Source organism: Perognathus longimembris, chromosome 7, assembly GCF_023159225.1.
Source record: "Perognathus longimembris pacificus isolate PPM17 chromosome 7, ASM2315922v1, whole genome shotgun sequence".
NCBI classification, from domain to species: Eukaryota; Metazoa; Chordata; class Mammalia; order Rodentia; family Heteromyidae; genus Perognathus; species Perognathus longimembris.
Window position 1 is genome coordinate 74593498 of NC_063167.1, and position 15824 is coordinate 74609321.

Here is a 15824-nt window from a genome sequence, read left to right on the forward strand (position 1 = left end):
AAGATACAAAGTCAAAAGAAAAGCCAGTTGTATTTTATATACTAGTAGCAACCAGTTAGAAAGTAAAATACTAAAAATGACTCCATTTCTAATGCCTTCAAATCATGTAGACTGCTTACTTTACTATGCTCTTGCCTGAAGTGTGCTTGGAGCCACTGGAGGTTTTTGAGCAGATAAATGATACTGTTTGTATTTATCAGATCACCAGAACGCAGCTGGGAACAGGCTGAAAGAAGGCAAGAAGAGGTAGCAATCAGAAACCTATTGCAATAAGCCAGGTAATAAATGAAGAATGTTGACTTTGACCAAGGAAGCAGACATGATAAGAAATACATGTTTATCTGAGAATGCCTTGATTTCTCCTTTATTTATGATATGTTGTTTCACTACATATAGATTTTTTTTTTTGTACCAATCCTGGACCTGCAACTCAGGGCCTGGGTGCTGTCTCTGAATTTTTTTTTAATTAAGGCTAGCACTCTACCACTAAATAACACCTCTATTTCTGGTTTTCTGGTGGTTAATTGGAAATAAGAGTCTCATGGACTTTCCTGCCTGGGCTGGCTTTGAACCATGATCCTCAGATCTCAGCTTCCTGAATCACTAGGATTACAGGCATGAGTCACCAGCTCCTGTCTCTCTCAAGCCTTTTTACTACTTACCACATGGTTATCTATCATTTTTGGTTGATGCAAACAAAATATTTGCACGAGTGCTTCAGCAAAGACCACTTTTGTGCAGCGTTAACACTGCCTGGGTGTTGAGGCAAGTTAATGAAGTGCATTTCCAGTAAGACTTCTTGAAAGCCACCAGACTTTCTGCAGTGCTACAGAGGCCTTGGGCATATTAGGCAAGTGTCTTACCATTGAGCTGTACCTCTAGCCCTTACTTTTTAAATTCCAATTTGTTTTTATTGGTGTATATTAACTGTATAAAATAATAGGTTTTCCTACATGAATAAAATGTACTGTGGTCATGTTCAGTCTCTCATCGTTCTCTCTTATCCCTGTTTATTTTCCCACTGCTCCTTTGCTACCACACTTCTTTGTGAATGAAGTCTATTATTCTCCTTTGGGTAACTATTGCGCTACTGTTTTTCAATATTGAATTATACCTAATATTGTTAAGGAGTAAGGATAGGACCAGGGTACATTACAATGCCACTGAGCCCACAGTTTGCTGCAAACCTTTGATTTATTTTTACTGTTCTGAAAAGAAGAAAAAAAAACTTGACCCAGAGACTTTTTAACGAATTTTGGCATTGCTTTTATGGAGAACACCAGTTTCTCACTCCGCCATTCTCCCTGATACCATCCTTTAATGAGTCACTTTTAATGAATAGATGCAGCAGAAGTAATGGTGAATGTCTCCCAAGGCAAGGTCAGAAGAGGTGACGCAATTTCCACCTCATTCTCTCTTGAGACACCTACCCTGGCACGAGTGATAAATGGTGACAGCCACCATTTTGGAAGAATGCCCCATGTGGAGGGGCTATGTGACCATTTGAGAGACAACAGGGTAGCTAAGTCCAGCTGCAAGCCACTATTGACTAGTGCACATGTATCTTCTGGGGTCTAGCTATGTGGGGTGTAGCTTTGTGGGGCAGGGCTGAGTGTGGGCTCATGGAGCTGACTTGAATTGCACTTTGGCTAAAATCAATGCTACTCTTTTGCACCCTTAAGTTTTAGAGTCCCCCCCCCCCCACCCCACACACAACAGATAGTAGGCAGGTACCTGAAAAAGGTCTTTTGTGGTGCCCACAAACTTGTTCTAGGTAGTAGCTTTGGGTGGAAGCTTGGAGGACCTCCAGGAAATGGCTAAAAAAAGGAAAGTGTTTTCTAAATTGCTTCTAGTAGAAACTTAGTCACCCTCAATGAGGCTGTTGAGAACAGATCAAAGGAAAGTGAAAAAGATTTTACTGGAAATTGAAGAGAGGAGGACCTTTGTGGCATAGAAGTGATTGTCCAGCTTCACTCCTGCTTTTGTAGACACATTACCATTGTTTTTAAGCCACTACATTTTAGGCTAGCTTACAACACACTAATTGAAATAAAATGGTAGTTTTAATTTGCATTTCCCTGATGACTAGTCATATTTAGTATCTTTTCACATGCCAATAGAGTATCTGCTCAAATTTTTGCCCATTTTTTTAATTAGGCGATTTATTTTGTAATTTGTTGTGAGTTCTTTTTTGTTTTGGATGCGTTTTTGTTTTGTTTTGGTTTGGTTTGTTTTTTTTTGGCCAGTCCTGGGCCTTGGACTCAGGGCCTGAGCACTGTCCCTGGCTTCTTCCCGCTCAAGGCTAGCACTCCGCCACTTGAGCCACAGCGCCGCTTCTGGCCGTTTTCTGTATATGTGGTGCAGGGGAATCGAACCTAGGGCCTCGTGTATCCGAGGCAGGCACTCTTGCCACTAGGCTATATCCCCAGCCCTGTTTTTGAAGATCTATATATTGTGGCCGTCTCAGTCTGGACTCAACTTGGCATTTCTCTTCTTTCCTTTCTTCTCTTTTGCATAGTGGTAGCACTGGGACTTGAATTCAGAGCCTCATTCTTGCTAGGCACACACTTCACTGCTGAATCATATCTCCAGCCAGTTATTTTTAAAGAGTTTTGCACTCCCCCTCCCAGGCTTGTGCCTGGATCACAACCTATTTTGAGCTTCCCATTGTTGAGGAAGAGACAAGCATGAACCACCACACCTAATTTCTTCTATTGAGATAGAGTCTCGCGGCCTTTATGCCCAAGCTGGTCTGGAACTGTGATCCTCTAGTTCCCAGCCTTCCAAGAAGTGAGGATGACAGCTGTACATACACTCTACTAAGGGGTATGAAGGGAGTCTCATGAAATTTTCTGCTCAGACTGGCCTCAAACTACAGCCCTTCCCAATCTAAGCCTCCTAAGTAGCTAGGATTGCAGGCATGGCTCACCAATGCCCAGCTTACATTTTCTTAATGTTGACTTCAGAAAGGCTGAAGTTTTAAAAGTCTTAAAAAAAGCAAGATGACTGCCCCTTTTGAGTAGCTTTAATATTCCCTGAATTTTCTAAATATTATGTTGAATCCTCTCAGAAATGTTCTAAAGCAGGGGATCATGGTTGCCATTTTGCCGATGAGGAAACTGAAAGTCAGAAAAGTTAATTTGAGAGTAAGCTTTTTAAAATGATGTTAGCACAACAAGAAAGAGTGTCAGGTATCAATACCAATTGGCAGAATAACAAAACACAGATCTTCACCTTTTATTGTAAGACACTTCAGCAAAACCTACATTAGAAATTGAACCTTGGTTTATTGTGACCCTGGAGAAGTCACCAAACCTGTAGTAACAGGTTTCAGCTTCTTCTCCAGTCAAAAGCAGGAAAATAATACCTACATTATAGAAGCACCCTGAACACAGCAGTGCATGCAAAGATACAGCAAAGCAACCATCACCTTGTACTTATCTATCAAAACTATGCTAAATAATTAGTTTCCTTTTACTTTTCATCATTTCGGGGAAATTTTGATAATGTATCTTTGGTCTTTTTAACCCCACAAAAATGCTATGAAGATACTACATTTTGCCTCCCCTTCTACACTCTTGGCTTATTCATAATTTCTCATTATTTCAATACTGGGGATCAAATCTAGGGCCTGGCACATTAAATACATTTTACCATTGAGTCACATCCTCAGCCCCTACTCATAAATTTAATATAAAAAATTACATGGCACAAGTGGCTCACACTTGTAATTACGCCTAGCTACCCAGGAGGCTGATATCTGAGGTCTGTGGTTCAAAGCCAGCTCAGGCAGGAAAGTCTGTGAGATTCTTCTCGCCAAGTAAGCACCAAAAATGCTGCAAGTAGAACTGTGGCTTGAGTGACAGTGCTAGCCTTGAACAAAAATGTTCAGAGACAGCACCCAGGCCCCGTGTTCCAGACCCAGGATTGGCACCAAAGGAAAAAAAAGAAAGAAAAGAAAATGATATTTATTCACGATTCCTTTCAAATACCAAACCTGTTGTCTTTTGTGTTGAAAATTGAAAGGTATTCTTAATTACTTTCTATGGCCTTTTAAAATCTCTAGCAGAGCTAGAGATGTGAGCCTCAAGTGGTAGAGTGCCAGCCATGGTCAAGCAGGCTGAGTGAGCTCCAGGCTTGAGTTCAAGTCCTGGTATTGTTGCAAGTGCGCGCATGCACACACACATATCTGTTAGCAAATATGTTTTGATGGAGAAACCACAGATAAATCAATAGCTTGCTCAGAAGAGAACACTTGTGCCCATCTGTGAGGCAGATCAAGGACTTGGGTGCAGCCAGGTCTAACATATGCTTGTTTGCAGCCTGCTGTTGACTGTGCAGCTATGGGGTGGTGGAGGGAGGACCATGGGAGTCAAGGTCACATTGGGGGTAGGAAACTCCACACCCAAGGTTTTTCTGCATCACCACAGGAAGACTGACTGGTACTCACCAGCATGAGACCCTTTCAGATGTGTTCTATTGTTATAGATCCTTCACCACGGGCAACATTGTTTGGTGTTAAATGTCTTTTAGCAGAAAATATCTGCTTAATTTAGATTCTACTTCTTTCCAAACCTGTTTTGTCATATAATTTCTGGGCATATGGAATATACTTTGGATTAGCAATCATAGGTGTTTGAGGTTAATGTGGTGCCTATCTTGTGGGGCTTTTTGTTGTTTTTTGCCAGTCCTGGAGCTTGAACTCAGGGCCTGAGCACTGCCCTTGGCTTCTTTTTGCTCAAGGCTAGCACTCTTACCACTTGAGCCACAGCACCCCTTCTGACCTTTTCTGTATATGTGGTGCGGAGGAATCGAACCCAAGGCTTTATGAATGTCAGGCAAGCACTCTACCACTAGGCCACGTTTTCAGCCCCGGTATCTTGGTGTGTGTGTTTTTTAATAGATCATTTATTTTTGTTTTCCACCATTCTGTTATGAGTAAGGAAGAGGTGAGTGTGCTTTTATGTTGTGCTTAATAGTTGCATATTTCATAGTGTTTGTAAATCAAAATGGTTGAATGCCAAAGATTTCATGATTCCACCTAATTAATTACATTGTGAATAATGTTCTTTCTTAAATGGGATTAGACAGAAATACCCAATTTGTGTCTGTATTGCTACTTGCCTGATGATGCTTTTCCCTGCTCCTACCCGTTAATATTTTTAATATTCCTCACGTTCCCTTTTTCTGCCTCACTCCATGGTAGCTTAATGATTATTTCAATCTTTCCTGCAAATAGATATTGGTAGCTTCCAAAATGTCACTAGACCACAGCACTTTCCAAGGCCTTTTAAGGCTCCATCCACCACTGATGACTGAGCTGTTTAAGAAAGGGATCTCTGTAAACCAAGGCAAGAAGCTAACATCTACCATCCAGGGAATATATATGTTCTTTTAAGCCATGTATAGTGCCACCTGGTGGCTCTGCACATAAATCATGCCTTTCCCTCCAGTTTCCCTTCCTAAAATTTTGGGTATCTGAGAAACAGCTCCTGATTGGGCTGGACCAGTTTGGAAACCACGTTTTTATTCTAGGAGTGGCCCAGGCCTGACCATTCTTTTAAACACTTTCAGTAAAGCAATGCCTTTGAGGGTGTGATTGAATCTGCCTTCCGGCTACAAATCTCCTTCCTAACAGTAGCTCCTAAGGCTCCACAAGAGAAAAGTGGCAGAGGAACAGGTGTCAAGAAACATTGTAACAATACCCCCCTTGGTACCATAGAGAGAGCTGTTCTTCACTCTATGCCAAACTTGAAATGTGTTGGAAACTCTGTCATTTGAAGCAGGAAGATCTCCCATCGGCTGCCATTGACAAAGCAATGACTCCCTCAGTGAATCTTTCATCTACATACAGAGTTTCCAACTCTGAGCAAATCCAAAGGACCTTCAGTGCTTTCTAAGCACCTACAGTGTAAATGGAGCTGGAATCAGACTCTAAGATCTATGCATCTTCCTGTAGGTTTTCACATTGTTCAAGATCAGTTCATTTTCTTCTTATATAAGAGGGTTAAGTGTGATGATAAGGCAGAGATCCAGGCTTGATGGTTCTGGGTTGTGGCCTTACAAGGTTGACTGACGTATTCTTTCTGCTTCCTTTCTTCTTTTACATTGTCATGTTGCTAGTGGCTTATGTCAACAAAGTCAGAACCAGACCATGAATGTAATTCATTAGAGAATAGCAAAAGGGATAGGAAGAAGACTGAGTCACTTCTCATTAATTGCGACGGGGAGAAATTTTGCATTGTGCACATGACATTAAACTGACTTAAGGGATGTGATAGAGATTATTGGCATTAGCTAAAGAACTAATGGATCAACCAAATCCACCATCAAAATTTTATGAGGACCCTAAGTGTTGGACTCATTTGGCCTTAAAATTCATTACGTTGTAAAATGAGAATTTCATTTCTTTTCTTTCATTTTTTTCCATCCTGGGGCTTGAGCTCAGGGCCTAAGCACTGTCTCTGGGCTTCTTTTTGCTCAAAACTAGAACTCTACCACTTGAACCATAGTGCCACTATCAGCTTTTTCTGTTTATGTGGTGCTGAGGAATTGAACCGAGGGCTTTTGCATGCTAGACAAGCCCTCTACCACTAAGCCACATTCCCAGCTCAAGAATTTCATTTCAAAATGTTTTCCTAACTCCTGTCCAGCTTACATCAAATAATAATTAACTTTATTCAATAAACTCTCCTTACCAACAGAAAATATCCACCAATGACTCACTACATATACAAACATATTAATCATTTAATATTAGCCTCAACAATGACATTGCTATGAATGTTAATCACCATTTGTAGCAGAGAACGAAAATTAATCCCAGTGTGAACCAGTTTGGCAGGTGACTTTGCTCTCTTTTGATCCGTAAAAAACAATTCTGAGAACTGTTGTAAAGTATAGCCATATAAAGCATTACTATAAGCACAAGCCATACCACAGTTGGAAAGATTATTCCCCCAAGAATCCATTGTTTTTTTCACCTAAAGCTCAGAGGAGGTTTTTGTAAACTTGGTCTTTTTTTTTCTTCTGATTTTCTTCTTTTTTAAATTTTTATTGTCGAACTGATGTACAGAGAGGTTATAGTTTCATACGTTAGGCATTGGATACATTTCTTGTACTGTTTGTTACTTCCTCCCTCATTCCCCCCTCCCCGCTCCCCCTTTTTCTTCCCCCCCCCCCATGAGTTGTTCAGTTGATTTGCACAAAACAGTTTTGCAAGTATTGCTTTTGTAGTCGTTTGTCTTTTTACCCTGTGACTCTTGATTTTGGTATTCCCTTTCAGTTTCCTAGTTCTAATACCTGTATACATGGTTTCCAATGTACTCAGCTAAGATACAGAGATGGTGTAGGTACAACCACAGGAAGGTGATACAAGAACATCATCAATAATAGAAGCTACGGTTTCACATCACATATTGAAAGTAATTACAACAGTGATGTAACAGTTGTTTCCATAACATGGAGTTCATTTCACTTAGCATCATCTTATGTGTTCATAGGGGCATAGCTATTAGGGTCTTGTGATCCTCTGCTGTGACTAGCCTAAACCTGTGCTAATTATTCCCTGTGAGGGAGACCATAGAGTCCATGTTTCTTTGGGTCTGGCTCACTTCACTTAGTATAATTTTTTCCAAATCCTTCCATTTCCTTAAGAATGGGGCAATGTTATTATTTCTGATAGGGGCATAAAATTCCATTGTGTATATGTACCACATTTTCCTGATCCATTCGTCTATTGAGGGGCATCTGGGTTGGTTCCATATTCTAGCTATGACAAATTGTGCTGAGATGAACATTGTTGTGCTGGTGGCTTTAGTTAAACTTGGTCTTAAACACAGCAGAAATTCCTAAGTAAATGGTGAAAGCAATGGGAAATTCCAGTTCTTACACAAGGTATTTGTAGAGGGGACCCAGGGCATTTGGATGTTCTGGTCTTAGGAAAATTAATGTAGTTTCTTTTGCAACAAAGATTTAGGTAGATACACCATTTATCTGGTCTTGTAAACCAATGTTGCTATGTCTCCAATACTGTTTTCAAAAGCTCAGGAACAAGTGATCCATCCACCTCCATTTCTCTCAAGTAGCTTGTGCTCAGCTCCTTGGAGATCAGTTGTTGACTGTAAAGTGAAATGATTCCATTTCTGCCATCAAACACGAGGGACCATGTGACACTACTACAGAGGGCAGTCTGAAGGAATTGTTTTGTTAAAATAGACTTGAGGATGCATAGATTTTATAGAGGAAGCAGGCAGCTTTCCAGTATACCACAAGAGTTCAAATTGGTCTCAATAATGGTTTGCTCATTGTGCAATACTTCGCAGTTTTGCTCTACATACATGTGACAAAGGATCCCTGGTGAACTGGAGCAACAAGAAGGGACAAAGGGAAACATATGCATCTTAACACCACTGAAACTGAACTGCTAACTAAAACTTAGGTATCTAACCAAAACCCTTGCCTTTGTTCTCGAAGATGGTCTACACAGGACTAAAACTTTTTGAATGTTCTGAACTAGTGGTTCTCAAGGTCCAAGAGGATAGTTTTTTTGTTGTTGTTGTTGTTGGCCATGAGGGTTGAACTCAGGGCCTGGGCACTGTCCCTGAGCTTTTTCTCAAGGCTAGTACTCTACCACTTTGAGCCACAGCTCCTCTTCCAGTTGTCTGAGGGTTAATTGGAGTCTCCCACTTCCCTGCCCAGGCTGATTGGGCCCACAATCTTCAGGTCTCAGCCTCCAGAGTGGCTAGGATTACAGGTATGAGCCATCAGCACCCAGCTGAGGATAAGATTTTTTTTTTTTTTTTTTTTTTACCAGTCCTGGAGCTTCAACTCAGGGCCTGAGCACTGACCCTGGCTTCTTTTTGCTAAGGCTAGCACTCTACCACTTGAGCCACAGGGCGCCACTTCTAGCTTTTTCTGTTTATGTGGTGCTGAGGAATCGAACCCAAGGCTTCATGTATACGAGGCAAGCACTTTACCACTAGACCATATTCCTAGCCCCAGTTCTTAATAGTTTGAATGAAGCTCTAAAGTTCTAATCTAAAACACCACTAATCTCTCAGGATCTATACCAGTAGCAACATTTCCATCTTTGTTGAGTGCACCAGTCAGTATCATCAGGACCCAAGCCTTCAACTGGTCTAATGCCTCTGAAACAGCTTGAATCTTCTGACAGTCCATGGGTGTTTTATGAAAAACATGACAGTCTGATATTCTATTGATGCCAAATGTTTGTTTAAAAATACTCTCCAGGAGGTTCCAAAAACCGAATAGATAGAGATGCCAATGTGTCAGTTAATTCAGCATTGTGTCAACTAGCAAAACCCAAAACAAAGACTCGTTGGCTATCCCAGATTGGTTTCCTGTGAATTTAATTAGCTCAATGCTGGCACCATGAGGATACATGCATTCTCCTCTAATTTCTGTGGCTCGGTTTTCTATTGACTATCCAGATCAGCATTTCAAACTAAGTAACTTGCCATCTCTTCCTCTAGGTTTACTGAGGTCAAAGTTAAAACCCATGTTTTGAAGGACAGAGGATTCACTCAGTCATCTGTTTCACTTATCAATGTTCTTTCCAATCTTTTGCCCCACCTCTATATTGAAGCTTAAGCTCATTTCTAATGGTTTGGTTCCCTGGGGAAAAGAAACAGCTGGTCACCATCTTCCACAGAATGGCCCTTCCTATTTACATATGGGTGGGGCTTACATTCATGATAGAAGCTTAGGGACAATTATTAAAATAGATGATGCTATCCTTTAATAATAAAATGTCTCCTACCTAGCCTAATGCTCTTCCAAATGAGTTTATGAACCACTCCCCTCAACATGACATCACACATTCACCAATTTCACTAGTTTTCCAGGCTATGAGTCCAAGTGAGTAGACATTTGAAACCCCTAGAATTACCATGTTCTCTCTGCAGTCTTCCTTCGTTATCATTGGGTCTGCAGTAATTCAGGTCAATTCTTGAAGCACCAACACGAGACATACTCCAATGCCTGGGGCTCATAAGTCCAGCTTGGTAGGTTTACTCCAGCATTCTGGACTATTTCACCTTATTAGCTGCATGCTGTTTTCACTTTTCATGAAAAATGTATTCGTATTTCTTGTTTGATCACATCATTCTGAACTCTTTCCCTCTTGCTTGTGAGTTCAATTCTTGAGTCATTTCTGTACTCTAGTAGAGGGTTATCATAGCTTGCTACAACCCTATGAAGAAACCATATTGTTTTCTTGATTTTTCACATCATGTTCCTCCTTCAGTAGTCATGTCATCTTGTCAGGAGCACGAGAGCAGCAAGCTCTTTTTAAGATTATCAAGGAGTCTTTTATGTGTACTGCTTTTATTTAATTTTTATGAGGGCGGGGGTGGTGAAGGTGGTCATGGGGCTTGAACTCAGGGCCTGGGCCCTGTCCTTGAGCTCTGCAGCTCAAGGCTAGTGCTCAACCACATTGAGCCACAGCTCCCCTTCCCATTTCCTGGTGATTAATTGGAGATAAGAGTCTCACAAACTTTTCCTGCCAGGACTGGCTTTTAGCTGATATCCTCAGATGTCAGCCTCCTCAGTAGCTAGGATTATGGGCATGAGCCACCAGTGTCCAGCTTTCACTGATTCGAAAAGAGTAAAATACATGATAGTTTCCTTCCCTCTCCAAAGCCAAAAGCCAGCAAAATATTTAAGTCTGAGGTGTAACAGAAGTGCTGTAGGAAAAAATACCTCCCACTTAGGCAAATCATACTTTTCCTCCTAGAATTCTTCTTCTTCTAGAATTATAAACAATACTGAAGGAACCCCAGAAAATCCTATCTCAAGGAGTGGAGAAACTGCATGATCTTTCTTCTGGAACATTCCTCAAATCAGTTTAAGATATTAAAGTGAAAACATTACAAAAACCTCTCAAGTAGTGTTCACTTGGCACACTTCCAGGAAGTTGTGACAGAGAACAGAGAGAAAAAAACTTTTTGGAGTTTCTTGCTCAAAATACTCCTATTCAGTAGGTAAGCTCACTAAACTAAGAGTATTACTACTGCTATATTTTACCACATAAAGGATGAAAGCATATCTACTAAGTAGCTTCTCAATTTAAGTGGACATTCGCAGTTCTTAAGCTGTAGCTCTGACATCGGAAATAAAATCAATGAATGGTTATAGGCCTACCTAGAAAACAGTTTTAATAATGCTCACCAACCAAGAATAAAGAATATAAATTATAGAGTGCTACTCAGCTTTTGTGAAGATGATGTGTTCACATTTAAGCTAATTTGGTGCATCCCACTAGTGTCATTCAGTGAGATGAGCTCCCTGAATCAGGGGCCAGATGGCGGATGCAGAAGTCTTTTGCTAGAATACATCTCTATAGAGGGTGACGTCGCACTGGACTCAGTGACCAAGCTGTCATTGAATGCAACTCAGTCACGGTATTTAAATCACATTAAGACTCTCTTTTATTTATGGCTCTTCCTGTTATTCTATCCAGCTCTATGTCTAATTGCTATAGCATCCATGTGGTGATAGGATATGTGACCAGCTCTGCTTTTTATCTCTGCCAGAATGAGCTCTGAATTTGCAGAAGAAATATTCCAAAAATCAGTTACAGAAACTAATTATAATGAAATGCAAGCTTAACTGAAAGAATCTTACTTTTTATATGCCATTTTTAATACTTTTGATGCTATCCAGGCCAATTTTATTAGTGTTAGTATGAGTACCTTAAGTTTTAATGACCTTGTATAAGAGGTGAGAAGACAGACAGGAGGCTGTGTAGGTTAGGAAAACTAACACCAGAACAAATTCAGGGTTTTTATTTGGTGAAAGCAGGGGACAACCCAGACCTAGAAATCAAGTTTTGGTAGCCAGGTTAACATTTTCTTCACTGCTTTCTAATATTTCTTCCAGAAACAACCAAAGACTCAAATTTGTCAGTTAGAACCCTCACCAGATGACAGTGAGAATCACGTTTGCTTTTGTACCTATTCACCAAAACATATATAACAGGCAACAGTAACAGCCTTGGTATGGTGACTGACTTCATAATCTGTGGCTTCCAGGAAAGGACGAGAACAATTACAGTGGTGCTCACTTCTTGCAGAGCATTAGCGGAAGGGTTGTATCTGTCCTGCCCATGGCCACCAAGGGGGTCAGTTAAAGTGATGCTGATGTTTCCCTTGTTCCCCAAACTTCCAACTCCTGATTTTTTCCCCCCCTGGTCTGGTGTGGAGCTTGAACTCAGGGCTTGGGCACTGTCCCTGAGCTTTTGTGCTCAAAGATAGCACTTTACTACTTTGAGCCACCAGGCCACTTCCTCCTGATTTTGCTAAATCAATAGGAACAAAATGTCAACATTAAAGCGGATATTTAATAGAGAAAACTGATGTTTAAAATTATGTGTGCGGGAATGTTAAGTTTCATTTGTCATTCCAGTGAATGGCCTCAAGACTTCATTGGATTGTCTTTCTAGGTGAGAAGAAATCTTATGAAGCTATGAGATTGAATCATCTCCCAAACAGCTTAAATAAATACATCATATAAAATATTAGCAAGGTCTGCAAATTGATAGTTGATTTTTATATTTTCTTTTCTTTTTTTTTTTCCCCCTTGGGTGCTGCTTCTGGGACTTGAACTCGGGACCTGGGTGCTGTCCTTGAGTTTTTTGCTCAAGGCTAGCACTTTACCACTTGAGCCACACACAGCTCCACTTCCGGCTTTTTGGTGGTTGACTGGAAATAAATCTCAGACTTTCCTGCCTGGACTGGCTTGGAATCATGATCCTCAGATCTCAGCATCCTGTGTGAGCCATCAGTGCCCGGCTCAGTCTTTCATCTTTTGTGGGTAAACCTTTGGTTCTGAAATTGCATGGCAATAGATATTTCAAATTAGCAGTTAAGTCATCTTAAGCAAAGACAAATGTAAAGAAAAAAATGATGTAATCTAAAACCACCCTCCCTGATTAGAAAAAAAAGAAGAAAGGAAAAGAAGGAAAAAGGAAATGGTGGAAAAGAAACAAATTACAGGATTTTAAAAAAAAATGCTTATTTTAAGCTGGGTGCTGGTAGCTCACCCCTGTAATCCCAGCTACTCAAGAAGCTCAGATATGAGGACAGATGTTCAAAGCCAGCTGAGCAGAAAGTCCATGGGACTGTTATCTCCAATTAGCCACCAAAAAGCTGGAGTTGGAGCTGTGGCTCAAGTGTTAGAATGCAACCCTTGAGTGATAATGCTAAGGGGACAGCAGCTAGGTCCTGAGGAGTTCAAGGCCCAGTACCAGCACAAAAGCAAAAAACAAAAAAGGTTCTGGATAAAGAGGTGTAATTAATCAAGCTATATTATGTTGATCAACATGACATTTCTAGAAAAATTACATCCAGTGAGCAAAGTAACCTAGCAAAAATAAGAATTTAAAGCAATGAAACGTAACTGTCAAGTGGACTATCTCCACCAACTGTAAAAATAAGAAATGCTTCACTTATAGACATTGTAATTTGCTTTAAGTCTTTTTTTATTTAGAGATTTTTTTTCTGGTAAGGAGATATACCATAGGAAAGCAATTTCACTGACAGTGAGGTATGTATATACTCTACCAAAATACTCCTTATTTTAACTGTTTTAACTTTATTTACATATGAAGGAAAGTATCAATGCATATCCTTGGTTCAACTCTATTATATTAGCCAAACTACATGAAATTAAATGAAATGGTGCTTGCATACAAAACTGTTATTTTTAAGGGAATCTAATTTCAGATTAAAAGAACTAACTTTTTGAACGAGTTCAGAAGAATAATCACAATCTATCATGACCAAGACACCCGCACCGTATTTTCCATTCCTCACAGCACATTTATTTCAATAATTCCTTTATGGAGGTTCTTAGCATGAGCATAGTGTTACACAATTTTTGTACATATAATCACATCCAAAACAAGTTCTAAAATTTAAATTGTAAACATTCTCATCATATGTAGAAATATTTTGTGTATTAAGTTTTGCTAACTGATCAAATTTGGAAGATAATATAAATGAGAAAGCCTATTCTAAACTGTGTAGTGAGCATCATTATTAATTACATTTCTACAATGTTAAATAAAGAGGGCAAACCTGTCCTTATAAGCATGTCAAATTTTAGGGAAAATGTTAAAAAGAAATAAAACTGTTAACAAAAGGATGTCTTGCCATAAAGAACATTAGATTTTTCAATCTATTATGATACAAAAATGGGAAGGGTAATAGCATCTTTGTTGACAAAGTAGGAGGTAGCATGGATGCACCACTTTATCGTCTGAGAAATGCAACTGGAGTAAAGAATACTTCCTTACCACAAATAATTGCCAGAACTATGTACAGATTTCTTTTAAGAAATACTTGTTTAAACAAATCTCCCTCCACTTTTTAGTATAAAAAAAACCATTCCATATGATTTTAAAAAAACACTTACACATCTAGATAGAATAGTACTCTGCCCTATTTGAGTGAACAGTCTCAAACTATGATGTACATGATATTTAATGCCCTACATTGAGTGAATTTAGTTAGCAGTTCCTGGTATTATACAAAACACTAAATACATACAAACAAAATATAATATCTTGTTTTTCTATGCAAGTCTTGTGGGGAATCAGGAGTTTTGAGCATGGTAACACTGCAGAAAACACAATTTTCCAATAAGTCTGTCTAGGGTTCCATGGGCAACAGTTTATAAATGGCTCTTAGATGTAAGATTGTTTATTGAGCAAACCCAGTGAACCAACAAAACTTAGTAAACTTTAAAAACACATTTTCCCCCTATATAAAATATATAGACTACTTACTGTGTTAATTATTCAGTTTGCTCTGATGTCACTGTAATTCACTTTTCCCCATTTTCCTGCTTTAGTATTTATAAATGGATAATTTAACGTGGTTTATAAAAAAAAGACAAAAGAATTTCAAATATACATCCAATTCAAATTTGCTATTTGAAAGGTTTCCTGGTTCTATGAAGCCGCTTCTGCCATTAGTAGAGAAAATGAAGTTTCTGTAATGGAGGCTGGCTTCTTAAGTAGTGATGTGACTTCCACCATGCCAGCGCCAGTCCGTGGAAGATTAGCGTTTACAATGTGTCGCTGTAAGTGCTTAATCCAGTCTTCCTGAACAGACAGTGGTCCTCGAAAGACTAAGCCACAAAACCTACAGAAGAAGTTGACAATTGATTTCTTATCACAACAGGTTTCATTTAAACCCAATTCACATAAACTCTTTAAGCATAAGAAATAAACTTCAAGGGTGAACAAATGCAGCAGTGGTACTCACTAGACCTTATGTTGAAAATGACTCTACAACTTGTGGGTGGGGGACAAGAGGGAAAAACTGGGAGAGAGCGAGGAAAGGGGTGACATTATCCAAAGAGAAATGTACTCTTTACCTGACTTATATAACTATAACCCCTTTGTACAACAGCTTTCTAATAATAATTTTTTATTTTTATTTTTATTTTTTTTTTGCCAGTCCTGGGGCTTAGACTCAGGGCCTGAGCACTGTCCCTGGCTTCTTTTTGCTCAAGGCTAGTACTCTGCCACTTGAGCCACAGCGCAACTTCTGGCCATTTTCTGCATATGTGGTGCTGGGGAATTGAACCCAGGGCCTCATGTATACGAGACAAGCACTCTTGCCACTGGGCCATATCCCCAGCCCCAATAATAAAAATTTTAAAAACACAAAACAAACAATAAAACTATCATCTACATATTATGGATGCACACACACAAATAAATAAACTTCATCACATACTACATATAAGCACTTGTCTGACAAGTTCTAAATTAAGTCAGAATGACTTAATATAAC

General features: G+C 39.5%; 1 protein-coding gene across 7 annotated transcripts in view; it reads right to left on the minus strand.

Moving 5' to 3' along the window:
• Positions 1 to 12706: 12706 nt before the first annotated feature.
• The window catches only part of Znf644 (zinc finger protein 644), an 84414-nt gene continuing 81296 nt past the window's right edge, over positions 12707 to 15824 (minus strand). For 5 of the 7 annotated variants that reach the window (XM_048351948.1, XM_048351949.1, XM_048351945.1 and 2 more), the window contains one exon: positions 13488 to 15167. In XM_048351948.1, the coding sequence (XP_048207905.1) occupies positions 14975 to 15167 (193 nt within the window). In that variant the 3' untranslated portion in view covers positions 13488 to 14974. Of the gene's footprint in view, positions 12849 to 13487; positions 15168 to 15824 lie in introns of those variants that run through there. The other 2 variants (XR_007211673.1, XM_048351947.1) reach the window with 2 other exon arrangements.